The sequence below is a fragment of the Nasonia vitripennis genome, chromosome 3 (genome assembly GCF_009193385.2).
Source record: "Nasonia vitripennis strain AsymCx chromosome 3, Nvit_psr_1.1, whole genome shotgun sequence".
NCBI lineage: Eukaryota > Metazoa > Arthropoda > Insecta > Hymenoptera > Pteromalidae > Nasonia > Nasonia vitripennis.
This window is the reverse complement of record NC_045759.1, coordinates 3264028-3291306: the sequence shown is the minus strand read 5'-3', so window position 1 is coordinate 3291306 and position 27279 is coordinate 3264028. Positions and strand designations below refer to the sequence as shown.

The 27279-nt window shown below is 43.8% G+C and overlaps 3 protein-coding genes across 7 annotated transcripts in view; 2 read left to right on the top strand and 1 right to left on the bottom strand.

Annotated features, from left to right (window-relative positions):
- Window positions 1-8480, top strand: part of LOC100123284 (stAR-related lipid transfer protein 13) — a 227147-nt gene extending 218667 nt beyond the window's left edge. For 2 of the 3 annotated variants that reach the window (XM_031926167.2, XM_031926170.2), the window contains 8 exons: window positions 2036-2872; window positions 2953-3913; window positions 3993-4333; window positions 4854-5005; window positions 5209-5490; window positions 5810-5827; window positions 6101-6280; window positions 6383-8480. In XM_031926167.2, the coding sequence (XP_031782027.1) occupies window positions 2036-2872; window positions 2953-3913; window positions 3993-4333; window positions 4854-5005; window positions 5209-5490; window positions 5810-5827; window positions 6101-6280; window positions 6383-6497 (2886 nt within the window). In that variant the 3' untranslated portion in view covers window positions 6498-8480. The remainder of the gene's footprint in view (window positions 1-2035; window positions 2873-2952; window positions 3914-3992; window positions 4334-4853; window positions 5006-5208; window positions 5491-5809; window positions 5828-6100; window positions 6281-6382) is intronic. The other variant, XM_031926169.2, reaches the window with a different exon arrangement.
- A 376-nt stretch (window positions 8481-8856) lies between these two features.
- The window catches only part of LOC100123241 (cilia- and flagella-associated protein 298-A), a 72989-nt gene continuing 54566 nt past the window's right edge, over window positions 8857-27279 (top strand). Inside the window, exons 1-5 of the mRNA XM_008205808.4 lie at window positions 8857-9184; window positions 9262-9411; window positions 9503-9588; window positions 9668-9838; window positions 9907-10122. Of these exons, the coding sequence (XP_008204030.1) occupies window positions 9046-9184; window positions 9262-9411; window positions 9503-9588; window positions 9668-9838; window positions 9907-10122 (762 nt within the window). The 5' untranslated portion in view covers window positions 8857-9045. The remainder of the gene's footprint in view (window positions 9185-9261; window positions 9412-9502; window positions 9589-9667; window positions 9839-9906; window positions 10123-27279) is intronic.
- LOC100123264 lies at window positions 14776-26310 on the bottom strand. 3 transcript variants are annotated; one of them, XM_032598012.1, is made up of 8 exons: window positions 25865-26310; window positions 24111-24273; window positions 23760-24024; window positions 23033-23243; window positions 21788-22242; window positions 19049-19346; window positions 17144-17557; window positions 14776-16922 (listed from the first exon to the last, which is right to left on the bottom strand). In XM_032598012.1, exons 3-7 carry the CDS (start codon window positions 23900-23902, stop codon window positions 17264-17266), a joined length of 1401 nt encoding a protein of 466 aa, XP_032453903.1. In that variant the 5' UTR covers window positions 23903-24024; window positions 24111-24273; window positions 25865-26310; the 3' UTR covers window positions 14776-16922; window positions 17144-17263. The 3 variants fall into 3 exon arrangements, with proteins under 3 accessions (XP_032453903.1, XP_031782379.1, XP_031782378.1); XM_031926519.2 differs by having other exon boundaries at window positions 24111-24168; XM_031926518.2 differs by lacking the exon at window positions 24111-24273.

Genomic DNA, 27279 nt, shown 5'->3' with positions numbered 1-27279 from the left:
GCTATTAGACGACTGTTTGAAAAACAAAACTTTCTCAGTCGCGCCCGGACAACCCGGACGTCGAACAACTCTCGACGCTCTTCCTCCGGGTAAACGAAAAGTCAACTCCTGCACCTTGACTATTACGGTAATCCAGCGCATTATTCTAATCCCGTGACTATACACACCATCGCGTGACGCCAGAGAAGTCAGCTGCAATGACGAAAGCTTTTTTTCTGAATTACACACGCGAAAGGCCTCGCGCGCGAACCTGACGTCAGTCGAAAAGCACAGCGCCCTCGCGACGACCCAATTTCCGCGCGCCGCGGTTTTCGACACGGTCCGACGCGAGTCTGCGTCTAATGCTGCGGCTGCTGCAGTCGCACGGGACGAAAATAGAGTCTTTTCTGGTTATTTTCGTCGCCTTTTGCCGAGTGACGAGTTATTTTCGTCCTCCGCAAACCTGATTATTATTCGTCTCGCGCGAAATTGTGCCGTATGCTATATTTTCTATATTAATCGCGCGTGTGTGCGTATAAAACACGCCGCGACTGTAATATCGCAACGTAACGACGTCTTACGAGAAAAAGGAGTGTAGGTGTGCGTCGATAGAAGCCACACGTGATCGATTGAGCAACGCGCGAGCATCTGCTCTCTCTCTCTCTCTCTCTCTCTCTCTCTCTCTCTCTCTCGCGAAACTGCATTTCGAAAAATTTCGACTTTATTCCGGTCCCGCGTGGGCGATGCTTCCGCGGTCCTCGACCCCCCTATGTTGAATATTTTTACGTCTATAACTGCGGCCTACTTTTACATGCATTTACACGCAGTCTTGTGATATCGTATACTTCAGGCTGTTCCAGAATCTTCCGTGAACGTTAAAAAAAGTACGCAGCAAACCGCATCAGCACCGAATCCAGCAATTATTATTTATAGACGCTTAAAGGCTGCGCGACTGCATCCGATTTACGGCGGCTACGTAGGAAAAAAAGGGGCGTAGAGTTATGCAGGCATGGTGAAACCCAAGAGCCATTGTCGCGTGCCTCCTCCGCTCCCGTGCGCGGCGCGTTCTTTTTGTTTACGCCGCGCGCGCGCCCAGACAAAGGCGCGCGTCGCGCCTCGGGTTTCGTAAGGGACTCGTGCCCGTGCCGTATGACTCGAGAGAGAACCCCCAGGTCGTTGTTGTCGCCGGTGCCCTTTGTTTTCGGGCTCCGCATTTTTTATTTTGGAGTTTGATTCAGGCTGATTGATTCGATGAGAGAGCTTATCTCGTTTATAATCGATTGATTTTCAATTGGATGTCCGTACGTTAGAGGATCGCCAACGACGTGTTTTCCTGCGTGTGTCCGCTTCATTGTTTCGATTAAAACGCGTCACGTGGATCTAGCAGATAATCACTCGGGAGGTCCATTTCGGGAGGAATAAAAAATTCCTGCCTCATGTATTTTAATATACGAAGCCTGACGTAAACAGCGCCGGTGAAAAAAGAGCGAAGGTAATACACTTGAGATCTCGAAACGTTTAGTCAGCGCTCGTACAATGAAATCTCGCGTAGGACGGCGCGTCGGAGAGAGATCCTTCTCCCCTCTCTCTCTCTCTCTCTCTCTCCCTCTCTCTCTCTCTCTCTCTCTCTCTCTCTCTCTCTCTCTCGCTTTGCAGTGACGTACGGTCGAACTGCTGCATACGATCGCGTTACGCTGCAAACTCATCCGCGCTGATTATCAAGTGACTCATATTGGCAAGCGAGAGAGAGAGAGAGAGAAATACCGAGTCCGACCGCAAACGCGCGCTGTTTTCTCAATATCCGAGGACGTGCGCAGCGCCTTTGATCGTCCTTCTCGCGACTCTCTTTTTCACCGGCACGTTCGTTCGTCGCCGCTTCACTGGTTTTCCCATGCGCACCTGACTCATGCGAGTACACACCGGCCGCGTCGAATGAGGAAAACGAAAATTAAAAAAACTGTCCCTCTGCGGCCGGTGCATAATGATTTTATGATGTAGGATCGGTTGCGCCATTCGATAAAAATATTAACCTTCGATTCAACCGCTCGTGTTCCAGGGAGGAGGTGGCAACGCAGCCGGCGAGGATTCGGACGAGGACACGCAGTGCGCCCTGAGCGAGAACTGGACCTTCGAGAAGAAGACCCGACGCTGGTCGCGCGTCTGCGACATTAGCCCCGGCAACGTCGAGCGTCTCCAGGCCATAGCAGGCCAACATCAACAGCGCAGCCAAGAGGACGACAGCCTGGACGACCGACTCGAACAGGACGAGGCGGACGACACTATGCTCGACACGCTGCGCTACCGGAGCCTACCTCCCGGTGCTCTGCCCGACGAGCTCGGTCCCCGCTTCCGACGCACCGGTTCCGAGAGACTCCGCGACGGTGCCAAGGCTTTCCTGCGCCGCATGGAGTCGCTCAAGTCGCGCAGGAGGAAGACCCACCACCACAACCGGGATGGCGTCGTCATCAGCGGACCACAGGTGCTCGACGTCCTCTCCATGCAGCAGAAGATGAAGGACCTCAACTGCGTGGACGTCTCGCCGACCGAAGGCTCGCCGCCGATCTCCTTCGCCGATCTCTTGCCGCCGCCGTCGCCGCTGCAGCTCCAGGCACCGTCGCCTCTGCAGCTGCCTCCGTCGCCCTTCCACCTGCCACCCTCGCCTCTGGCTCACAACGCCTCGAGCCCCTTCGGCGACGACTCGTCGAGCTACTGCTCCGACGGATCGCAGGGAGGTGGCCCAACGCCCACGCCGACCAAGACCAAGATGAACAGGGCCAGGAGGTTCTTGCACAGGGGTAATCGCGAGGATCAGGGTGCGCTCAGCGACTCGGAGTGCCAGCCGACCAGCTGGAGGCACCGGTACTTCAAGGACGCCAACAGCAACAACACGAAGGTATGTAGCAGCTCTTGTGTGCGTAGGCTACTCGCGGCGATGAACGTTTTCTGTATCGTACGAATCTCCGGATCTTTCAGGTGCTGGAGTACGTGACGTCGAGCCCGAAAGACTCGCCGATGAAGGCCAGTCAGATCGTGAGCAGCGCGGCGATAAACACCCGTGGCGGCAGCCTTAACCTGGGCAAGGAGTCGCAGCGCTACCGCGACAAGTTCTCCACGAGCAGCCAGAAGGAGGACAAGGTGACGGCGCTGAAACGCGAGGAGAAGTTCCACAAAAGCTTCCGGCACCACCGCAGCAACATCGAGCGAAGCAGCGAGCGCAGCAGCCTCGACGAGCCAATCCGCACCGAGAAGGTCGTGACCAAGGAGGTGACGGTGTACCGGGCCGACAAGTCGAGGACACGGGCCAACGAGACGGCTGCAAGCCAGGAGAGCAGCTCGACCGTCGCCAGCCGCGACTCCGACCAGGAGGAGGACTCGCCGAGGCACAAGGGCAGCGTCGTCAGGTGGCACAGCTTCCAAAGGGGATCGCTCTACCCCGAGCCACTGGACCCGCTCTGTCCCAGAGCCATGGCGTCGATGTCCTGCGGTCAGCTACTGGTGCTGAGGAAACTGGCGCTGCTCAAGCTCACCGCGTGCATGGAGCGCTACTGTCCTACTCACCGCACCGGCTGGAACTGGGAACTGCCCAAGTTCATTAGGAAGATCAAGACGCCGGATTACAAGGACAAGACCGTGTTCGGAGTGCCGCTGCTGCTGTCCCTACAGCGAACCGGACAGGCACTGCCCAAGTGCATCCAGATCGCGCTACGCTGGCTGAGGGCCAACGCGCTCGACCAGGTCGGAATCTTCAGGAAGAGCGGCGTTAGATCGCGCATCCAGAAGCTCAAGGTCATGACCGAGACCCAGGGTGATAACATCAACTTCGACGGACAACAGGCGTTCGACGTGGCTGACCTCGTCAAGCAGTACTTCAGGGAACTGCCCGAGGCGCTGCTCACCAACAAGCTCTCCGAGACTTTCATCGCCATCTTCCAACGTGAGTGTCTCGTGTCTTTTTTTGATACGCTATTTTTCTTATGATGAAATGATTTTAAATTATGTGATTCGACCCTCAGACGTCCCAGTGGAACTCCGACCCGACGCTGTCCAATGTGTCCTCCTCCTCCTGCCCGACGAGCATCGCGAAGCTCTGGAAACCCTCCTGGACTTCTTGAACCACGTGGCGAGCAACTCGCCGTACAATCAGATGACAGCCTCGAACCTGGCGGTCTGCTTGGCGCCCAGTCTCTTCCACTTCAATCACAGCAATGCCAACGTCTCGAGCAACAGGTCGAACAGCGTTTCACCCCGGCGAAGGAAGACCGTCGGCATACCGGATCAGCGCGAGCTCTCCGAGAACAAAGCGGCCCACGACTGTCTCCTATACCTTATTAAGACACATCGTGAGCTGTTTATGGTGAGTCCCTCTCTGCAGCTTCCACCTCTCTTGTGCTTACATCCCATAGCAGCACCCGAGAGAGAGAGAGAGAGAGAGAGAGAGAGAGAGAGAGAGAAACGAGTTCGAACAATGCGGAAGCGCGCTCGCACGCGGACAAATATTTTTGCATCGATTTCTTTCGTCGCACAACGGAGAGAGAGAGAAAGAGAGATTTCTATCGTTGTTTTGTGCCGCGAGAGAAGGAGAAAGAGGAAGACGAAAAGATTATTCCGTTCCGGCGAAATTGCATATGCGGGATAGCCGTGGGGGCACGCCGGAGATTTTTTATTCTTCGCCGAGAGTCGCTTCCCTCCTGCTTGCGGTTTTGCTTAACTTTCATATCGGTTTCGTGAGCCTCGTTATTTCTATAGCCTAGGATGCTTGTACAGTTGTTCGTGTAATTTTCGTTACGTAAAGATTTCTCATTTTCTAAAATGATCCGCAAAAAAATCTCGCTAGTTCATCGCGCGTTAATCCGACTATCATTTGCTCGTTTTAGGTATCCTCCGACATGTTGACGCAGTGCCACTTCAATTATATGGAGGAGAGCGTTCCAGTACCGTTGGAAGAACTTGGATCCGAGCTCAAGCAGGATTGGAGAGGATATTTGTACGCCTGTACTACGGCTCTCCTCAAGGAAGGTCGCGAAAAGTAAGGAAAATCCACTTTACAGTATACGTATAAGAAAAAGCCTGACTTGTCGAACTCCTTTTTCGAGTCCACTCGACGAGTCGAGTATAGTCAAGCATTCTTGAGAGGAGCGTTGTAACGATATCGATGAGGAGTTTTGAAATTGAATTAAAAATGTAAAAATAATGGACGAAAATTAAAGAGGGCCTTTGTTATTCTTACAGAAGCCGCGGCTGGGTGTCGGTAAACAATCCGGCCGACGCGAACGTGGACATGGCGTACAAGAAGGTGGGCGACGGTCACCCGCTGAGACTGTGGCGCGTTACGACGGAGGTGGAGGCGCCGCCGGAGGAACTGCTGCACCGGGTGCTACGCGAGCGCCACATCTGGGATCCGCAACTGCTCAAGTACAGACAGGTGGCCAAGCTCGAGGCCAACGTCGAGGTCTTCCAGTACGCCACCGGCAACATGAGTCCCCTGCCGGCCAGGGACTACTGCGTACTCAGGTTCGTGCAACGATCGCCTTACTTTATGTGCTGCAGTATACCACCGTATTTATAACGCGCGCACAGCTCGGACTTGTTTTCTTTTTGTATTTTCGTTTGATGGGCTTGCATTTTTAGTAGCCATGTATGGTGTATACACCGTCACTTGCGTTTGCGCGTAGTACTGATATGCTTTGTTATTTGAGTTGTGATAAATACGCATGTGTATGATTATCGACTATAAATGCAAACCCACGCGTGCGATAATTAATGATAAGTATTTGAATAAAGAAATTTGGTCAATGTTAGTAAAGTTGAAATCTTTTATTTTACATGCTAGAGATTACTGTGTTGTCAGGTACAGATATATTTATATTTTAGTAAAAATCTTCTATATTCTTCTAATTTCTATTGCAAGACCCACAAAGAATCTTAAAGATCATCGAACTGAATGTTTAGAGCTGTTTTTTCATTAGAAATTAATATTATGCACTTGCATGTACACCCTTATCTACAAGTTAATCATTTTCAACTAGATGTGAACGTTTTCAAAGTAGTTAGAATTTTTAAACTCGTCTAAAGTGACATTGACGAGAGAAAGCAAAACTAAGAGAAAAACATACATTTCCAGATCTTGGCAGACGGATCTCCCGAAGAAGGCATGCGTCATAGTGGAAACGTCTGTGGAACATCCTGACGCTCCGGTGATGCTCGGTGGCACGCGCGGCATCGTTCTCGCCTCGCGCTATCTCATCGAGCACTGCGGAAGCGGAAGATCGCGCATCATGCATCTCTCCAGAGTCGACACCAAGTGAGTAATCGCTCTATGGTTCAAACAGACTGCTAAATTTCATCATTCCCGACTTTCTTTGACCGCATGACTAATCAACTATTGTATGTCCTTTTTTCTCAGGGGTCGCACACCCGAATGGTACAATAAGAGCTACGGCCACATCGCTGCTCTGCACCTGAGCAAAATCCGCAGCTCGTTCAAGCACACGACGGATGGCCCGGAGAGTAAAGTCTGAGACAGGGCCCCCGCGCAGCAGCAGATTCCTCTGCTGCTGCGCGGCGGACCCCAGCCCCAGGCGACGGTGATTGCTGCGGCAGTTGCCACCGCCATCGACCAGATGTGCGAGGCCAGCCAGCCCCAGGTACATGACCCGCGCTACCTGCGTCCGCCCACCAACGACAGCGACTAAGTTCCTGATACGTGACGCACGAGGTCAACTGATGAGATAGAATATACTAGAGAGTTCTCAAGTATATATTATCGGTGTGACGCTCCGTGTGCGGGAGAATTAGCGCCGGAACGTTCGACCAAAAGACTTTTCAAGATAAAGCTTGAGTCTTAACTTACTCTGTATAGTTTAACGATCGTCTAAGAAGATATGTATTCGTATTCGTTTGTATTTGTCAGTAGACGTTTTCGGCGTCGCTGTAAATACGAGTTCTTTGTTACCCTTTGGATGTATATTCCATATATAATATGTACTCGATATGTCGCGCGACGCAAATGTTTTAACTTTTTTATGACATGTTTCTTTTTTTCGTTCGGACCAAATGTCGTTTTTTCTTTTGCTCGTTTTATATTACTATATTATTCTCGTAATTAACGATCTAATGATGTATAGCAGACGCTGTTAAATGCATTATAAGATGAGAAATATGTAATCTCCGTATTTTAGTACGCACGAGGAGAGACGAAGGCGAAATAAGGAGAGAGAGAGAGAGAGAGAGAGAGAGAGAGAGAGAGAGAGAGAGAGAGAGAGAAGGAAATGTGGACGTAATTAAAAAGAAGCGTAAGCGTGCTTCCGTTTGACGTAACGCGAGCGATCTCACGATTTACCGAGGATAAAAAGTTACTCGCGATTCTCACGATGTGAATGATATTTTTGAAAACGAAAATTGCTTGAAACGAATGAAGGTGAGACGCTGCGCGTACCAAAAAGTAGACGGCGGAAAAATGAACGTCAAACGTATATTTTTCAATGAAAAAATCAATAAAACGATTCTATAAACCGAGCTTTTAAAGCTGTAAATGAGATACCTGAATTATTACACTTAAGATATAGAACTTCATGTTCAAGATTACGTTATCCGAACTTTATACCTTTAAATTGTAAGGCCGAATGCGTGAGAGAGAATGTCGCACCTTCCTGTTTTATGCAATCATCAGAGTGTGCAAGAACTAAATTATATACTCCAATTCCAATTTTGACGGCTTTCGGTTTGAAGCGTCGAACTGAAACCAATAATGAAAAACATACTATGTAATTCATACGAAAATTCATGAATGCATTCATTCGAATAATAAAAGTTCCACTAGTTTCATGTTTAGTGGATGTCTCATAAAAAGATGTTGACTGACCGGACGCGCGTTTATGTATTGCAATTATCCTCCATGTGTTCGAAGTTGTTAATCGTCACTTGTTCTCGGATTAATTATTGCGATGATATACAAATAAAAATACTATGTGGAACCGGATTACGTGGCCCAAAGCCCTAAACATAATATACAAAGCTATATATATCAAACGCGTCAATGATTAAAATTGTAACTGTAATTCAATGCCCCGGAATTCGCTAAATGGATCGTCGATGTATTTTAACATAATGCTAGTCAAGTTATACTTTAGTTAAAAAGGTGCGCGTGTGAAAACAAACATAATAATAATAAATATACAGGCAAACGCGTCACTGACAACAATAAATGTGTAGATTCATATTCCAAGATGTTTATTATGTAAAGAAAAAAAAAATAATAAATGATATAACGGCATATTTAATTATATCGTCGAGAAAGAAAGAAGTTTAAAATGAGCGAGAATGCAAAGAGTTTTAACGACGAAGGATGAAGTTCTATGCAAAGATATATTTTTGTGTTTAAGAGCCAGTAGAAATGACAGATGCGATGCGAAAGTTATACGATGTATCACTGTTGAGTTGTATATATGTACATTATATTTTAATGAATGACGAATATATACATATATATTCCTTAAAACCAATATTTTTATTTTTTTTCTATCCTCAACTTTACTTTTACCTACATTTATCATCATTGAAGTTATTCTTTTGTAAAACTGTATTCAGGTTGCATTAAAGCTTTTATCAACTACTATTTTAAGTTAATTGAAGTAAAAATTATAAGTTATTTAAACAACGTTTTTACTAAGATTTCGTAATTTTAAAATTTATTTGTACAATATAAATATATTAAAATAAATTGTGTATCAATGAAAAATATTTTTTACTATTATTACTGTAAAATTCAAAGAAATTATTCGAGTGAAATAATCGATAAAGCATACGAACATCTATTTTTCAAAATCGAAGAATTAGTACCGTTTTTTTTTGTTTGCAGTTGCATATAATTGGAGAACGCATTGCCAGATGATTGTTTGATCGATATCGTGGTTGCCAGAGTGACGTTAGTCACATGTGTTCCTGATCTTTGGGAAATTGGACTAGTATCTAGTTCTCACCTGCTCAGAAACGTAAACAGAATCCCAAGTTGAGGTTATTGCTGTTTAGTCAGTTTCATTTAAGAATACGATTAAATAACCGGTAAAGATGGTGAGGCTGCACGTGAAGAAAGCAACTGAGAGTCAGTTTCTTTACGATACCAGTGTCGAAGCAAAGGTCGATGACATTATCCAGGATATAACAATAATTCATAACGGACGTTTGAAAGTTTCGAGACTTTGTTATGGTATGATGATGCATATGGTTTATTACGCTAAATGGAATATAAAATTAATTTTCTTTAAATAAAACGTTCTGCAATAGATTTAGAAGATCTAGCTAATCACGGTACAATGTTGCCACCAAATATGATTGGTTTGGCTGATGAACAAATAGAAGAATTGCGCTTGAAAGATGAATGGGGCGAGAAGTGTATGCCTTCAGGTGGATGGACCTTTAATAAAGACGTTATAGGTACAATTATTAATTTAGTTATATATATTTTTTTAATTTTTTACTCAAATCTTAATCTTGTTCACTTCTCTTTCGATCTCTTCTCAACCAGGACGTAGAAATGGCAGGCAACCTACCGAAGCTATGCAGAATGTCATTAAAAAAGCTATAGAAAACGCTCGGGCTATGATATCTAAAGTAAGATATAATAGTTTACTGAATAAGCGTCAAAACTCTATTATTAAAAAATAGTAATTAATCTTTCATTTATTTTTAGAAATTAGTGAACGAAGATAAATTGGTTACTCAGAAAGTCGTTCAAGATGCTTTGGATATTTTACGAGGCTCCGTGATGATAGTTTACCCCATGGGATTGCCGCCCCACGACGTAATTCGACTAGAATTTGAAAATAACGAAGATCTAAGCGGCACTCATGCCTCTCTCGAAGTAATTAACTAAAGGATCTATTTGATTCACAAACTAATCTACAGACTCTAATACAAACAAATTAACAGGTAATCGAGTTAGAAATGGCTCAGTTGTGGTTCTCCGGAAAGGAATTGTTACGAGGCAACCAGTTGAAGAGATTCGTAGGCAACAACGAAAAAACGAAGCTGATTGTAAAACTGTCAAAGAGAGGCTCAGGTGCGCCTTCACGAGAGCCAGTCATATCCGACGAGGAACGCAAGCAGCTCATGTTGCTCGCCCACAGGCGCCAAGAGCAGATGAAGGTAAGTGACCTGTCCGTTATAATTTCTCCCTTGCCGACCGATTGTCACCATCCAACCTACTTTATCGACAATTACTACACGAGATACCCGAGTACTTATCAAGTACATTCGTGTATTCATATATAGTACCATTTAATATTGATATTTTCAAAATTATCCAATTTTGATATGAATTTACAAAATTATGTAAATTTTGCTGCGAGCTAACCAACGAATATTAACGATTCAGGTAAGTGCTTGAAATTACGATTCTATCAGAACGAATACATTTATAAAAGCTTTAATTTGAAAGTTTAATAGTTTTATGTTTGTACCAGTTCTGAAAAGCGTTTATTTTGTTCCGTTATTTGCCTCTATTTAATATATTATAATTTAAATGCGATCTCAGTATAGGATATCGAAGCGAAAAAGTGTTTCAAATGCTATACATACCTGCAAGCAGGTTGTTCTGCGTATAAGGTGTTACGTATACACGCCGGTTATATGTATTGTGCTATTGAACTTCTTTACTAGGAATAGATAAAAGATAGAGGTCAACAATTCCTAACTTACTCTACAGTGACGTAAGATCGATAAAAGAAACTAAGGCAGAAAGTTGAAGTTCTATAATAAGATGTTGACTGATTAGACGTTAATACTGATCTAAGAAATGTACCAATTCTATAAGCAGACATATTGCGACTGTTAAGTCTGCACTATATTATACTTTAATACGATGTTCAACGTTTCGAAAAAGTCGTTCATGAAAGAGCTTTTACGAAAACGAATAACTCGCTTTAAAACTGTACCAGACATGGTGCTCAGCCTGAGCCCTTGAAAGTAGGATTTCTCTTACTTTTAAAATATAATATTCCAACCTCTGTCTCTTAAGTGCGAATATTTCTTTATTTTATTTAATTTTTAAAAATGTATGAACTTTAAATCCTTTTTGGTATTGACTTTTACAAAATGTACGCCTTAAAAGTTCACATTTTATAAAATATGCATATCCATACATCCGTATAGAATTGAATTTCACTTTCTAAATAAGTTCTCGTTAATTTAGAGGCAGCAATTATTTTAAGTGAAATTCTGTACTAGTTGCGTCACCCATTTATACGCGCCTTGTTCGGCGTATCAAGGTACGCCTCGTCACACCAGTTGCATTACCCGCAGTTTACTGAACTTCTCGTTTGCTGCGAAGGCGTGTGCTTTTTTCGCAGACCTAGTTAGAGAGAACTTTTTTCTTTCTTATTCCATCTAGCTTATGATACTATTAGAAAGCCATCTCCTACGAGTAGACTGGTAAACCCATTAGATCAACGAAATGGATATTGAAACTTTGCGAGTAGTTTTAACCTGTAATATACCTCTCAAAAGATGTCTTTTGAATTGATATTAGCATTTATAGGATAAAAAATAACTCACGCTTGTGATTCAAAGGTGTAAGACTTTACCATACGAAACCGGCAATATACTTGTATCCTGCTGCCTAAAATATTACGTCGATAACACATAAGTAACTGACCTCCAGCAGAGTGAATTCCCACGATACACTCCATTGGTGACCCATACGTACGTGGATCCTGAGTTTTGTTTTATAAAAATATTTTTTATCAAACGTTGAGAGGATTTTTTTTTCATTCAACGAAAATTAATTTTTTTTTCAATTTCAAAAGCTTTCAAACCGAGACCTGAGGCTTTGTGAGAACATCGAGATCATGCAATTGGCCCGTTAGTCTTGCTTCGTTGAGCTTTGATACGTGATGAAATTAGTTAACGACTTTCTTTTACTGCTCGCAAGCGTACGTATCCAGGCCAGAAATTTAATAAAGTTTAAAGCCTGCAGCGATCAATATTTATAAACGTGAATACATAGCCAGGGATATAAGTTTCTCGGTTACTAGCAGTCCATTACTTTGTTCTAGATTGACTTACTTTTTTATTTCATATTATGGATCGAACTATGAAATATTAAAAAAAACTTTTCACCAAAAATGCCGACGTTAAAAAAAATATAGCAACCTACCCATAAGCGTACACCCACCAACCCAGCAAATCCGAAACAAAGGTCACTTCCACGTTCAGCGCGTTTTTTGCCCAGAAAGTTATCCGGCCGTGAATCTTCATGAGAGCTTTTCCGAGGGTCGTCGCGCATCTATTCTCGTGTATACGCATCCTCGCAATAAAGAGAAGAAAAGCTCGATGACTCGCTATCGGAAAGGTCGGTCACGTAATACGGGCGATGTGCGTCGACGCGATTTTCATTAGAGCGAGAACGCGACAAGGTCGATCCGTGTCTGGCGCAACAAAGCGCCGAGAAGACGCTGCCTGTAAAGCTTCCTTGTACATACACGTATTGGATCTTCAAGATGTAGAGGTGTCCGCTGAGTCGTTGTCTTTCTTGCGACGACGGCGGAAGACGAGTTGCTCGAGGAGATAAGAGAGTTGTAATGCTTCTGGAGATGCTGGTATCGTGTGGATTGTTCTCTGCAGGCACATGTATAGAGGAGAACAAGTTTTTTCGAAATGTGGTATATCTGGCTGTTTAATCATTTACTGTGCAATTCACGTAGACAGCTGAAGAAGTTTACAGCGACTGTTTCAAATTCGAATTTTTGATGAGGAAAGCTCTTGCCATGCAGAACTTGTTATACATTTTCATAATTAAGCTTTTGAATTTCAACGAGCGCAGTTGTATAAGTTTCGAGCCGAAACGACCGCGGGAGTTCAGTCGTTAAGTAAATTGTTTTAACTCGGGCCTTTATTAATGGAATCAGAAATTTCCTTCCAGCGCCGATTAATTAAATACCGCGAAAAATTCTTTCTGGGATATTTCTTTTATTAAAAAAAAAAGTGGTACACACCATAACTCAGTCCAACTATCTGGAAAACGTGCTTACTCGAAACTCTCATCCGTCTTGTACACCCCTACATGTGCATGTAATGTACGTTCGATGGAGCTTCGTAATGCATCGAGGTTTGATGAACCGAAATTTCATCCGAGTTACGAGCGCCGAGCGCTTTGCCTATATACGAGAGCACATTGCATTCATCTATAACTTTCGAGCCAAAATTTACTACCCCCTCAATGACTCGATGTACCTGTGCACTCGCGTCCCCGAATCCGCGGCACCGCTTCCGTTTCAAAAATCCATGCACGAACGCAGGAAAAAGTTCGTTTCGTGTTCAGGTGTGACTTGGGAATTCCAAACTGTGCTAATTACATACACACACCCACACACGTGCTATAACAACTAACTCATTTGAAGAGTGCTCTGAGAGAAAAAATGGTCTTTGATCCAAGCGCTGCGAAAAATTCTACAGACCTGACCTAATTGGGCCGTAAAGGTTCCGATTACACAAGTCCTATTAAAGGCTAAACTCATCGCATCTAAATTTAATTACCGGCGCGCGAACATTATGAATGAGTATATATACATTTAATTCCAACTGCTGTCTTTCTTACCCTCGTATACGTTATTTTCCGCATCGATTCGTGAGGCGAAAAGGGATGAGTCACGAAGTAGTCGACACACCCACGGAAATTTCATCGCCGAGTCGGGAAAAGCATCCTCGGCAGTAATTAAAGATGGAAGCCTCAGATTTTCAAGCGTTGAGGGGGGAAGCGAAAACGAGCTCGGGAGGGATGGCACAGCATTGATTGTATTGGACGCGTTGCATAATTTATTCCAAAGAATGGGTAAATATTTACGTACAATAACTGATGGTGATTCATGCCGAGAGTGAAAAGTTGCTGTTGCGTGTTCCGTCGGCACGAATGGAATACGGGAAGCCTTTTGTCGACGAGTTATCGAGGGGATGAGCTTTTTTTTTCGTACATTGATTGAAAGTTCGTACGATGTTGCAGTACATGATGATTTGTTTGCGATGCGTGTAGCTTTGGAAAAAGAAATCGACCTACTTCTTGAAGAATATCAGAGCTTTATTATACACTGAAGTCAAATGCAGTGAATTTAAAATTTCTCATTCAAAGATAAGGCAATCCTTGAAATCTGAAGCATAAGCAACGATATAATCATCAAATTCTACATTATTCATCATCTCTCAAAACAACACGCGACCGAAAATTAATATCGACCGTATCCTCGATTTCCCGGTAATTCCATTTCCCCGTATAAATGTAATTACAGCGGCAGAAAATCGAAAAACTATACAAGCACATCCGTTCCATGCCGTTTTCTTGCATACTCGAAATTTTCGTGGAACAGTATAGGCCGAGAGGCAAAAACACAGTTCCGGTAGCCCTGAAAGCGCCCCTGGCGTGCATGCATTTATGCCACGCGAAGATGATCTCGTACAGCTGCTGCGGAAGTGCTACGAGACACGCAAAGTTGACTATATATGGAGAGGAAAATAAGACGTATACATGCACGTGCTATGCGGAAATTGGGTGTGTATAGTAAGTCGTGACGAGTGAGTGTCTCTCAGACGTGTATCCGGGCTTATTGATGTACCAATCAAATTTCTATTACCCTGGGTTTATCTTTGATGGGATTCTTCTCTGATTAAAGATATGTCGTTGTTTTTTTCTTTCGTCGAAGTGAAAGGAACTTAAAGGATGGATATTTTTTCTTTGAAGTGAACGTACATTCGTTTGATAAAAAATCGTACTTTATTATGACAAAAGTGACATAAACATCCGACAAAATATTTTTTATACAAACATACAGCTTTTGCTTGGTCATGAACAAAAATGTCGCTCTTTAACAACAGTGACAGTATGCATTCATTTGTAATCGATTGGTGAAATAGAAATATCGATTATTCTCACGAGGATCGATATTGACTCATAACAATACAATATAACGTAATAATAAATTTCGCAACCTTGATAAAAACACCTCTGCCATTTAACCGACGACGTATAGATATACAATATACTATATTTTCGTATATAATTATAAAGTTAATTTAGTTCGTTTTGCCCGTATGGCGTGCGTGAAAATCACTCGTGATTTTCTAGGTGCTCGTCATTTAAAATATAGCGTAAACGTAAAGGAAGAAGGCACATAGAGTATACAGTATGTATATAATTATAGATGGTCGTAAAGTTTATCATTTTCTTTGTCGTTGATGCATTAGAATTTCCATAGTACTTGGGTGAATTGTTACTTACATTTGTTTTGCGCGTTGTTGCCTTATCGCATTATTCTGTCGATTTTGATGCTTGTGGATGATTTAGTACTTTCTAAATATGTCAGATGGGTGATAATAATTCTATGTGACAATCTTCGCATTATTTTGTCGTGTGTATCTATTTTCAACCGAAGTAACGAAGATAAAATAAGCCGCTTGCAGCCATTTTTTAAATTATATATAAATAATGTTTATAAACTTTTCTCATAGAAAAGGTTAATTTCCAAGTAACAGTGACCAAAGTGACGCCACTATCTTAATTAAAAAATATCTTTATAAGCATATCTTTATCTTATATAATATCGCGACATACTTTATCATCGTATTACAATATTTCAGAAGCTCTCCCATTATGTTTCTTACGAATTACTGAAATGATGATTGCGTTAGGCTTATTAAATGTACTTTTGGTCATCATTTCGCTACCGTACAATTTACAATAAATTCCTTCTTTATTATATTTGCTTAAAGCTCAATGGTCAGAGTGTAAAATGATGGACTGAATCAACATGAATGCTATAATTATGCTGGTAATGGCTTATTATTACTTGTTAAAATACAAAGTGCAATTATTTATTATATTGCAAAAATGCAGATCATACTTTAGTTGTACACAAGTCAGTTTACATAGTATAGACACAGCAAACATGGCATACACGATGAAAAAAATATAAAGACGTTTGTGTTATTTTTCAATGTAGTCTTTGTTCAATCACAGAATTATTTAAATAGCTGTAGATAAAATTTATACGTATATTTTTCACAATAATTGAAGGCGAATCATTGTAAAATTCAAAAAATTACTAGTTTTAAAGAATGTTCGAGTAGACTATATATTTTTATTAAACTTTCAAGATAAGTATTCAGTACGAATTTTTAGAATAAACTTTTGGTGAACAAAACGTTAGTTTTGGTATATTTTATGAATTATAGAAGATAGAATTAGTATTCACATTTCTCGAATTTTTATCATTTGAACTAGTGTTTTAATACGCAAAGTACATACAATAAAAAAGGCTAAGTATAAAAGTTCGTGTTAATATCGCTAATAATTAATGGTCTTTACTTCTGTAAAACATCAAGTGGTCGTAGCATCATTAAAGGCCACGCTTAAATGGAAATGTATATAACAATTACGCTTTCGACTTTTTCTGCCCTAATAGTAAGGGTTTAAGTGAAGTGCACATGAAACAATCGGCGTCATGAATTGCTAGCTCATACTTCAAGACGCTTACGAGTTGATAAATTTGGTTTTTTGATGGCACGCTTTCGCGGTGACAAATAAGGAAGACAACTTACGGTAGTTACTCTTTATTTGCTAATTTTGATATTTTCAAAAACATTTTAAAATTCTGCCTAAAACTTTGACGGTTTCAATAATACTATAATTTATTATTGAAATCATACAAAAATATTCTCAGAACCTCAATAATAATCATACTGTCTAACGCAACAAAGGTTTATAACAATTTCGCCGATGCATTAAGCGACAATACACGAAGCGCGTAAGCTTTGAAAGCGCGACGCCTGTTCAGTGAGGGACTGGGAGTTTCGGATAAATCCATGAAGCGTAATTTTTCGGGACAATAACCCTCTCCAAGCTTTTGAATTTCGAAAATTCCGACCTCCCGATGATTTTCTGTCTGGTGGAAGGGACTTTACTGAAAATCAAAGGGGACTCATTTATTGGAGAATATACTATAAAAATACCCATTAGTTCGTTGTCGGTTTATCAATATTTCATTCCGAAGAGCTCTAGAGAGCAATTCATCTATTCGAAGCAATCGAAATTCGATACTCTGAGAACAGGACGAAAAAATTCTCAGTGGCCGTATCCTATGAAACCCTATGATAATCACAAAAAAAATCCAAACAAACTCACCCATCGCCTCATCAGCGTCTCGACCTATCAGAACGAGTCCTCAGCGTCGTCGGTATCGATGAGGGGTAATCTCTCGTACTGAGTCCTCACGGCATTGCCGCCTAAGCTCGGCTTGAATTGCTATAGCGCCATGCTGCGCACTTCGCTGTCGGCGGTGAGGACTCTCGCTTGCGGCGGCGTCGTCGACATGGCCGAGTTTTCCACGAGACCTTCACCCTCGCTCTCGTTCGACTGCTTGTCGATGCAGTAGCGGCAGCGCATCTTCGCGTCGTCGCCCACCTGCACCGAGCGCGTTATCACCACCAGCGTCGTCAGGCTTACGACGAACAGGCAGGACGGCACGATCACCGCGATCAGCAGGTCTGTGCGGGTTTTGTTCAGGTCGAACCGGGCCACCACGAAGAACGAGTCGTTCTGGAAAAATAAACGATGTGTTTTTTTTTATCGGTGAATTTAATGGGAAAATTCATTTTTTTCTATATTGGATTTAAATAGACGTTTCGATCATAGGTACAATGGAAAAGTTGCAATCAGCGCTTTCATCTGGCTTTGGTGGGTTGTGTATATGCTACTGGTTCCAATACATTATGAATGAGAATTGATCCGGGAGTAGACTGACAGGGTGAATGTACTCTTTTTTCCCTCCGGCAACGCATTCACGGTTCAGCGTTTCTCCTTCAGTTTTCCGAAATAGCATTTTATAAGCTGCTCTATATGCTATATGCTTCGCAGCGAGCTTTTTTGTTTCAAGTCCATAGGCATGGAATATTTCTCGGTCATTCCGCTGATAAAAATGAGTCTCACCCTTCTCGAATCCACATTTACCCATCATCGTATCCTACTCGTTCTGCACTCGACGTCAACGCGTGCGCGAGATGATATTGGAAAACGTGACGTCATAACCACACCTGTGACAGATACGTGAATTCCCCATTACCGGTGAACAAAAGCTTTATACAATAACGCGTCTTGAATTCCTCACTGGTATTGTGTGGCTCTGAAATGGCTACAAAACTCGCCGATTATTGTCTCGGGAAGCGTACGTAGAAACTAATTACATACTTTTCCTCCTGCAGTACTGTTCGTGATTATTACGCAATATAATTCGAAGCTGTTCAAACGCACAAAGCGAATTATTTATGTGTACTTACGCTCTCTGAACGCTTAGCCTGATGATTAACCTTTAAATATTTTTAAAAGCTTTTTCCTCCCATAGATAATCGATAAAACGATGCCATCGGTATAACGAGGTTCATTGTTACCACGATCAAAGAGACACTTCGAATAAAGACACTTCTGCGCGCAAATTATCCGGCGAGAAGTGGCCATACGAATGTCATCGCGGAGAATCGATCCTATTCTTTTTCGCCAACTCCTTTTAATCGTTCTCCACAAACGCCTCGAACCATTTCCTTAATCGAGCGCTCACGCAACCACGGCTCCGCCGAGAGAAAATGCCACGGCCACAGGCTCCAGAATTAGAATAGATAACGCCTCTGGTGTTATCCCCCCCCCCCCCCCCGATATAGCTCTCCCGAGAATAGTCGAGCTCGGCAAATTTACGTATCAGCTTATTATTAACCCGTCTATACTTTCACACTCTTCTCGAAAAACCCATCGATCGATACACGCCACCGGGTTAAAATAAACCGACCCGTCTCGCGATCCATCAACGCTTGAGAAAATCCAACGAGGCGTTCGCTCGCGAAAAAGCGCAACCCAATATCTCCGCTGGGAACGTCGCGCGGAAATGAGCGATGCAGCTGCGCTTCGCGTTACGTATACTCGATGGAATACGTATCGTTTCGGTTGACTAATGGATACCCACGCGTCGACGATTTATCGGGCTCGATTATTTTCCAGCGGGACGGGAGATCGATTAATAAACAGTCGGTTTTCACTCACCTTGTTGTAAAAGCAAGGATAGCGACTCTGCGCGGTCTGATTATCGCCGTCGGCTCCGTGACTAACCAGAAAATCACGGCACTCGCCGCGCAGCGTGTTTACGCAGCCCTCGAGGTTGATGTAGAGCCGTGAGTTGTTGTAGATGGTGAGCGAGCGCTGGGACGGCACGTATGTATCGTTCGGGTCGACCTTGCGCTGGAGACTCACGCCGTACAGGCCCAGGAACGTCGTGAAGTTGACGTAAGGCTGAGGGATAAGACTCGCCGATAGCAGCGTGCCGTTAACGCAGTCCTCCGCTCTGGAATGGAAATGACGGAGAGAGGCTTGATATTGAATTTTCCGCCTCGTAGATCAGCCGAGTAAAGAATATTAAGCATGGAGCAAAGCGACGTGGAATACGACGTGACTTTGTTTTCCCGCCTCGGTTTGCTATAATATACACACAGACTTTTACGATCGTCGGCGCGGGCGTTTGGGCGTTCATTCATTTTTTACTATCACACCTCCAAGATTCATAAAGTTCTTATTGTCGGCTTAAGTTTTGATGTAGCCGCGTCTCTCTCTCTCTCTCTCTCTCTCTCTCTCTCTCTCTCTCTCTCTCTCTCTCTCTCTCTCTCTCGGTGTACCTTCCTTTTTTATCTTGTTAGCCTGGCATACTATACGTAGCTGACTGGCAGAAAAGCGTCTCGTCGTAAATTTTTTATGCCACGTCTCGTTCTTCCTTCTACATCGTTTGCGAAAACGATACCATTTTTTCGGAGGAAAATAAGTACCCTCTTGTAAAAAAATCTCATTCTCGTGAACGCAGTTCGATAAGGATCGTATTCAAAATCGTCGGTATCGAAGACGAAACTAGTTCAACCGCAACACAGTTATACGAGCTCGACGATAAGCCAAGGAAACAAACGCACGACGACTGTAAAGTCCCTCGGGTGTATGTGGCAATCGAAGGGAACCGCGATTTCCTTGACCCGGCAATTACATCGTGCCGAAAGTGGCCGCGGGAAAATAGACACGATCTTTGCGGCGAGAGGAAGAAGAAGCCCCTCTGGCGAAACGATTGTTGGTCCAGCAGAAAGGGGGCGAGAAAAGATCTGTACAAGAGGAGGGCTTTTGTAATTGAAGTTCTTGAGAAATACGAGCGGGATCTTTGTGGGGAGATTACCAATACAGCCGAGGGTCCATATAGGCGAGAAATCTTCCGAAAATATAAATGACTCTTGTTTTTTTCCCTAGAATAATAGTTAGCTTTTATTAGGGTCTGAGTATAAGGTACTCCTCGTCGCTTCTATTGATCACTGTAAACCAACGTTACAAGTGGCTCCTACATTATTTACGCTTCTCTCGAAGTTCCATACGGAACCCCCCGGACTATGAAGTAAACGATGTTTCGTAAGACAACTTTCCACGCCTCTCGTAAGATATTAACACCTTCGAATCTTTGTTACTCGGCACTTTGAGAATGAATACCAACAAAAAGCTCGACACCCAGGAAAGTCGTTGGTCAGCCATATCCTCTCTATACTCCTCGCATAAGGACGGCTCGATCGATTCGCACCCCATTTTCACTTGGCTCTGCCGACGTCGCACTTCCTCGCGCGCGCGCGAGCTTGCAAGCTCTCTTTCGAATCTGTATCGCTTTGTTCGTACGATTCTATCTCTCGCACGCGACATTCTTTTGTTTACTTTTTTTTGCCCTCCTATAGCGCGAGGAAATATTGCTTTCTGTCGTATATGCGTTTTATTTGCGGGGGAGGACGGTGTGAAGTGCTTTGTGATGACAGCTATTTTTTTTAATCATGTGCTGCGTAGCTTTTACTTATCGAAGGTGAAGTTTCCTCTCCAGAACTTATTCGTTGTTCTCGACACGTGTCGTCATGAAAACGTTTAAATCCATTACCTTTACGGCGGTAATAACATCGAGTTTCCGATTCATTAATCACTAGATATAGCGACAAATAAAACTGAAAGCTCCTCTTTGAGAGAGACGTCGTACACAAGGCTTACGTCGAAACAGTCTTCATTTTACGTCGCAGCTCGATCGTAAAATTCGAGGATCAAACGTGTATCGAAGTGAAGAAATAAAAGAAACGCGAGATAGCAAAAATATCGACGATTTTTTCCCTCCAAAAATTGCGCGCGCAACGACGTGGCACGACTTCAATTAAAAATAATACGAATTTCGCCACGTACCTAACTTGCTCTATCGAGTTTCCTCTCTCGAGTTAGAACCACTTCTAAATCGAAATGCCATCCTCGAACTTGAGTATGAGAGCGGGTTTTATAATTGAATATCCGTACGCGGTAACTTGTTAAATTTTTCATCCTTTTCTCCCGCACGAGCTTTTATCTCAACGGGTCGTCTAAAAATAGTTGGATATCGTCGGTGGGGTACGTAACGTTGTTGGCGGAGACTTTTTGTCTGTGCGTCTGTGTCCGAAACTCGGTTTATTCCCCGTATCTCCCTTCGACTCTTCTGCGGAATCTCCCTAGTCTTCGTCTTCTCTCTTTCCGCTCGTGTTTCCACGAAGCCATTTGACGGGCACTGAATCTACTACGCTTCTTCGCCCCTATACCCGTGTCTACGAATCATATCTGATCTCTTGGGGGGAGGGATATGCGGATAAACATCGATGCACGTTAAGAGCAAAAATTGATATTTCCCTGATTGTGGATATTCTAGTCGAAGTTTATTTCCATTAGCTTAGAAAGTTTGCTTGAAAACGAAAAAATTATTACCTTATTCTATCCGCAACCTTGTTAACCGCGAAGCAGCTGGCGATGATGGCGTCGTCTCCCTTCTTCCACACCTCGACCGGTTTACTCAGTCTCTCGCCAGGTTTGTTCCCGTTGGCCTTATTGAGCGCCAGCGCCCTTGAGCAAGCAGCCGTGAGGACGTTGTCTCCCTGCATGAGGAACACATTGGCCCCGGTGGTGCTCATTTTCGGACAGTATCTGTCGCAGCTGAAGTGATGCTTGATCCTGGTGCAGCGCGAGTTGACGCAGCGGAAGTTGCCGTTGAGCTTCATGTTGTCCTTCTCGGCGTCGACCACTACGCCGTCCGGATGGTCGTGGCACTGCATCACCTCGCTCAGATTCGAGCAGTGACCGAGCTTGCACTCGAACACCCCCGTCAGCATTCCGCACTCGCTGCCATTGTTGCAGTTGTAGCGCTTCACCGCCGCGACGTTTACCTGTTGAGTGTGCAGTCGCTCTTTTATTTTTGCGAACGACCGAGTTGGATCGATTCTGATTTATATAGCGATGGGAGGAGGTAGCAAAACAATTCCGCTTTGATATACTGTTCGATGACTGGGCTGTTACAGTGGATGAATCCGCGCGAGGCCATACGCCCGAAAAACTTGGTCTGACGCGATAAGTAGATAAACTTCCGGCCTGTCAGGCAAACGAGTGAGGTGAACCTCGCTCCGACGTGCGATATTTCAGACGGTATAATGGAACTTTCGACGGTTTTGTAAACACAACGATAAATATCTATCGATGTAGTCCACCGTTTTCAGAAAATTATAACGTGGTTGATCGTTAAAATGATTTTGCACTATACTATAGCTCCCCGAAAAAGCAAAGAGACCACTTCGCAGTTAATGGAGTCTGGGGGCTCTACACACGCGGTACCACGTATATATCCTTCTCGCGTCATTGCCGTCGTCGGACACGGATCTAATTAAGTTCTTCATTCGTTATTTTCACAAAGCCACCCACAAGACCCGACGCTTTCACCCTTGACGTCAGTGTTCACACAAGCGCGTTATAATCTCTCGGAATCGCACACGCACATTCAACTGTTTCAATGTTCCTACTAATTAAACCAGCCGAGTCCTCGTGAATTGAAACTGATTTCCATCTTACGCAATAGTTTGACAATGTATGCGTTTGAATTATTCCGCTAATTAATTCGTATACTGTATCGCTGTAACAAGACTCGCTTATAATTAATTCGACATTAAGTGCAATGATACTTACCATCGGACAAGCGACGCTGCCAATCCTTGTGCAGTTTTCGAACACGAGATCGGAGCCGTTGCGTCTGACAGACGAGTATATTTGGGGACAAAAGCCCGTTGTCTTGGTCAGGCACCATTCGCCGCAACTTGCCCAGGTGCACTGGTTCACCAGGGTCGCGTTGACCGTTTGGCACATCACCGGGTCTGGATCGATCCCCGCGTTAAAGGCTCTGAAAATTGTTTCCGGGAAATGTGAATCAGCGGAGAGACGAGTATGTGCACGTTGCACAACGTTGTTCGTTACGACACGTTGCTCAATTTCCTGGCTCGGATTCGAGGGCTGGAAATCTGCTTTGATTTCGCGATGAATCATCTATTCGACGTTTTGCTTTTATCGAGCTCGGAACGTTAATTAAAAAAAACCTTGCTATCGAGAATTCCAATGACTTCCGCATATTAAAGCTCCTAAAGCTCGAACCTTCAAAAAAATTTCAGTTCAGCTCGACGAACAGCATTCCGTGCCACGTATCCGCGATAATTCCATCCACGCGTTGCATTAGCAGGTGTAATACGAGTCTGCGTTTCAACGAACCGTCAACGCTCATGAAAAATACATAACAAAAATCGAAAGTACTCCGCGTACAGCCCTCGAGTGCAAACAAGCCTCGGCAGATCTGAGATGTGGGTTAACGGCTGTTTTAACGCTCCCTTTCTTTTTTCCGCGCGGCGCAGCACTACATACTCACCTGTGGGAGGGCATGTAGATGGCGACGCTTAGATACACCAAGGCCACACAGCTGATCACAATGGTGAACTGGCAGACGCATATGCTGCCGCATAGCTTGCGATCCTGTTCGGGTATCGAGCGTGGCTTGTACTTGCGACCCATGACAGCTTATACCCGCCGTTGATGCTCTTCTCTTTTCTTCTTTGTTTATTATTTTCGCAACTTTTTTCGTGCTCGAGAAAAAACACTTGGTCTCGTGCTTCAATGCGAGCGACAAATAGAATCTGGAAAATTCAAAGGCGAGCTTTCGTGAGGTTCTGCTTTCTTTTGATACGACTCGCTGATTTGTTTTTAATACAGGGGCGTTTACCCGATTATCTTATCGGCTGCTTGTTAATGGCTGTAGTTTCGTGTATGCCTTCCGAAAGCTATGATAGACACAAAATTTATCGGACACGCAATCTACTTGGCCGTCATTCTATATCTTTTGAATTGGGTGGGTTCAAGTGCGTGAGGTTCGTGAGAAATGCGAGCTAATGCGAAAATAATTTAGTTAGTGCATTATGGTGGTTCGTTAATTCGGTTTTCATTCTAAGTATTATCGTGATCCTTAGATTAACGTGAATTTTGTATTTCTAGTATAATTTATCCGTTAACGGTATAGACGTTCAAAGGACTTTCAAAGGGTCTAACTTTTTGCTTTTGAATAAACTGTCTCTAAAACGTGGTTTCTTCAATCAGCCAAAGAGCGGATTTTCAGAGATAAAAAGGCCACAGAGGAGGTACTAGGAAAAGCGAGGGGAATTTGAACAGCCTCTGTCGAAACGTCTAAAATGATTACACAGCTTTTAGAGAATAATTTAAAGTCTACGTAAATAAACATACCAGTCACTCACTTTTTCAATCAATCTCCAAGCGCTTCCCGATCGTATACAGCATCCGAAACAAGCTCTCATACACTTTCTTAACGCCTTACTTGACTCATCGGTTATATACGCGCGCGCGCGATCGAATTTCCCTAATGCACTTACGGCAATTACCTCGAACTTAACGGCATTAGTTCACTCTCTTTAGCACAAGAACAGCAAGCATCTTCCTCCAGCACACACGTATACACACACATCCACACCCAGGGCCTCGCGCGTAAATGGATGATGGCTTCGGCGCGTGACGCGCACTAAGTGCCTCTTCTACTAGAAGCCGGGCTAATTCATTATCGACAAGCGCCCCCCCCCCCCCCCCCCGGCGTCTCGCCGGTTTTATATTTGCTCTCCTTTCTTCTACTTTGTTTTTTGCATCAGACGGAACGTAGAGCAGGTTTTGGCGAGAATGTAATAGCCGACGGAGGAGCTTGATTGCGAGAATAGGTACGGCGTTAATTTGGAATTCATGCATCGACGCTTAGTTATTTACGCTGATTTGAGCGATTGGCGGGGATTATGGAGGAGCTTTTTTTCATCGACACTGATTTGCCTGCCGCTTGATTCATCGGAGTTTTACGGTTTTATTACGGCGCCTGTCGAGGCGGATTAAGAAACGGATGAATATTAACGACTTTTGGATGGGATTTAAGTTTCGGATAGGATTTGTTGTTGGAACTTCGTGTTGGGATTAGCGTAAGAAATTCAGCGAATAACTCTCCAGTGTTTTTCTTTTTCGAAATTCGATCGATAAAATTTTACGCTCTCGTTTTAGATCCACACTGCACGCAACTCTCACTGTCTTTCACGTCCGGATCCCGAATAAATTACCATGACAGAAGTAAAGCCGTGTGCATTGGTTTAGGCGCTTGAATAATTCAATGTATCACTCAAAACGCCGCGGGTACTATAATACTGGAACAAGTGTGTGCCGTATTTTTTTCGCGGACGAGACTTTCTTTCAGTAGCAATTCGTCGCTTAGCGCAACTTTGTTATACCCTAGAATTAGTTATACCCCGTCGCGAGTTGGTTGGAAATAGACAAGTGGAGCAGTTTTCTTACGTCTATCAACGCTTCGATACTATACACACACTTCATCTCGGACGGTATATCGATCGAGCTTTACAATCAAACCCAATTAAATTATCGCGTGCAGCGATGTGCTCTCACGTAAAAAAAAAGCGACAGGGAAAATAAACTCACCTCGAGTAAACATCTCGAAAACAAACAAGTGTCAGGTCGACGTTTGAGCTTCCCGATGAAAGTGAACTCTCGAGCGGTCAACCGCGAACACCATAATCGCACTATATCACAACGGTCCGTCGAAAAGGGAAAAAAGCAGCCATCTCACAGGCGATAAACAGCAACAACGAACGACGGAGCAGTCCACCATGAAAAAGCCGCGCACCGCGAGCCCAGCAGTCACCGGGTCATTATATCCCACCGAGATATAGCCTGTCTCATCTAAGCTCGTTGCCATCCATGGTGCCGCAGCTGGTCCGCATTTTCCACCTCCAGCTCTTCTTCCCTCGCTCTGTCTCTCGCTTCTTCTTCTCTGTCTCGTGGAGTTGCTGCTCTGCTCGTAGGGGTAAACGGAGAGCTGTAGCCTCGAGGAGAGGAGCGTGTCGACTGTTTGAAAACACCGTGTGACCCGAGGAGTGAGCTGGCTGGGGCTGGGAGTGCGCAGGCGCCCGGCCACTGCTGCGAACCGAACCGGCGCGCACCAGTTTCATCCACGAGGTTCGCCGGGAGATGGGGGATGGAAGGAGAGAGATGGGATGAAAAAGAGAGACGGCACTGCAGGACTGTATGGAGGTTCTAAGGCTTGTACCGGAAAATTCTAGAATTTCGGAATTGCAGGGATGATATAGGGGCTGAATCTTATTGTATTGTCTGTATGGAGTGATGTATGATGCAGCTAAGTGAGGGTTGAGATATGATTTGAGGAAGATGATATTTCGGATGCTGCAGATTTTGGTGAGTTGCGATATCGCGTGTTATTTCAGATTTGTGTCTCATCGGACTCGGCGTTTATCTATTTATACTTACTTTTTTGTTTAATTCGATGAAACGTAGCTGCATTTTTCAAGGCGCTCTTCAAAATATAGGTAGTGCATGCTTCATCTTCCGAGTAATACCTGTGCTTCAATACTTGATAGAATTTTCCAACAGGATCTCACCGAACTTGACTTTACTCTGTAAAGGGCAGGATGTATTTTATAAATTGAAATGTGTGAACTTCTGCACCTTTCAAACTTAATTCCAATGAAATATTTTTTTAATCCGTTTTTTAGTTAAGAATAATCCCTTACTTACCATTTTTCATTTTATTGAAGTACCTCATTCGCTGGATCTATATTCACCGGCGAAAGATGATGTAAGACCTGTCTCTTAACGTATGTACATTCATTTACATATCTGCTACGAGGTATGATCGATGAAGCGTATGTTTAAATCATCAGCGAATACATTTCATGATTAGATCCGTACTAGGTAGAATCCCTTTAAAAAAAAATCGATTATTACGACTCAGTTTATATCGAGTGGTTCATGCTCTGTGGCAACACTAAACCACAGCGAAAGCCAATTTATGAATCAGCTACTCTAAGGCTTCCCAT

What these genes read in the sequence shown, in the direction of transcription:
- LOC100123264 (XM_032598012.1), bottom strand. Translation starts at nt 23,902, where the DNA reads ATGGGTCGCAAGTACAAGCCACGCTCGATACCCGAACAGGATCGCAAG. An exon ending in GCAGCGTCGCTTGTCCGATG is followed by an intron (nt 22,243 to 23,032) that starts GTAAGTATCATT and finishes CACACTCAACAG; the next exon opens with GTAAACGTCGCGGCGGTGAA. An exon ending in ATCCTTGCTTTTACAACAAG is followed by an intron (nt 17,558 to 19,048) that starts GTGAGTGAAAAC and finishes TTATTTTTCCAG; the next exon opens with AACGACTCGTTCTTCGTGGT.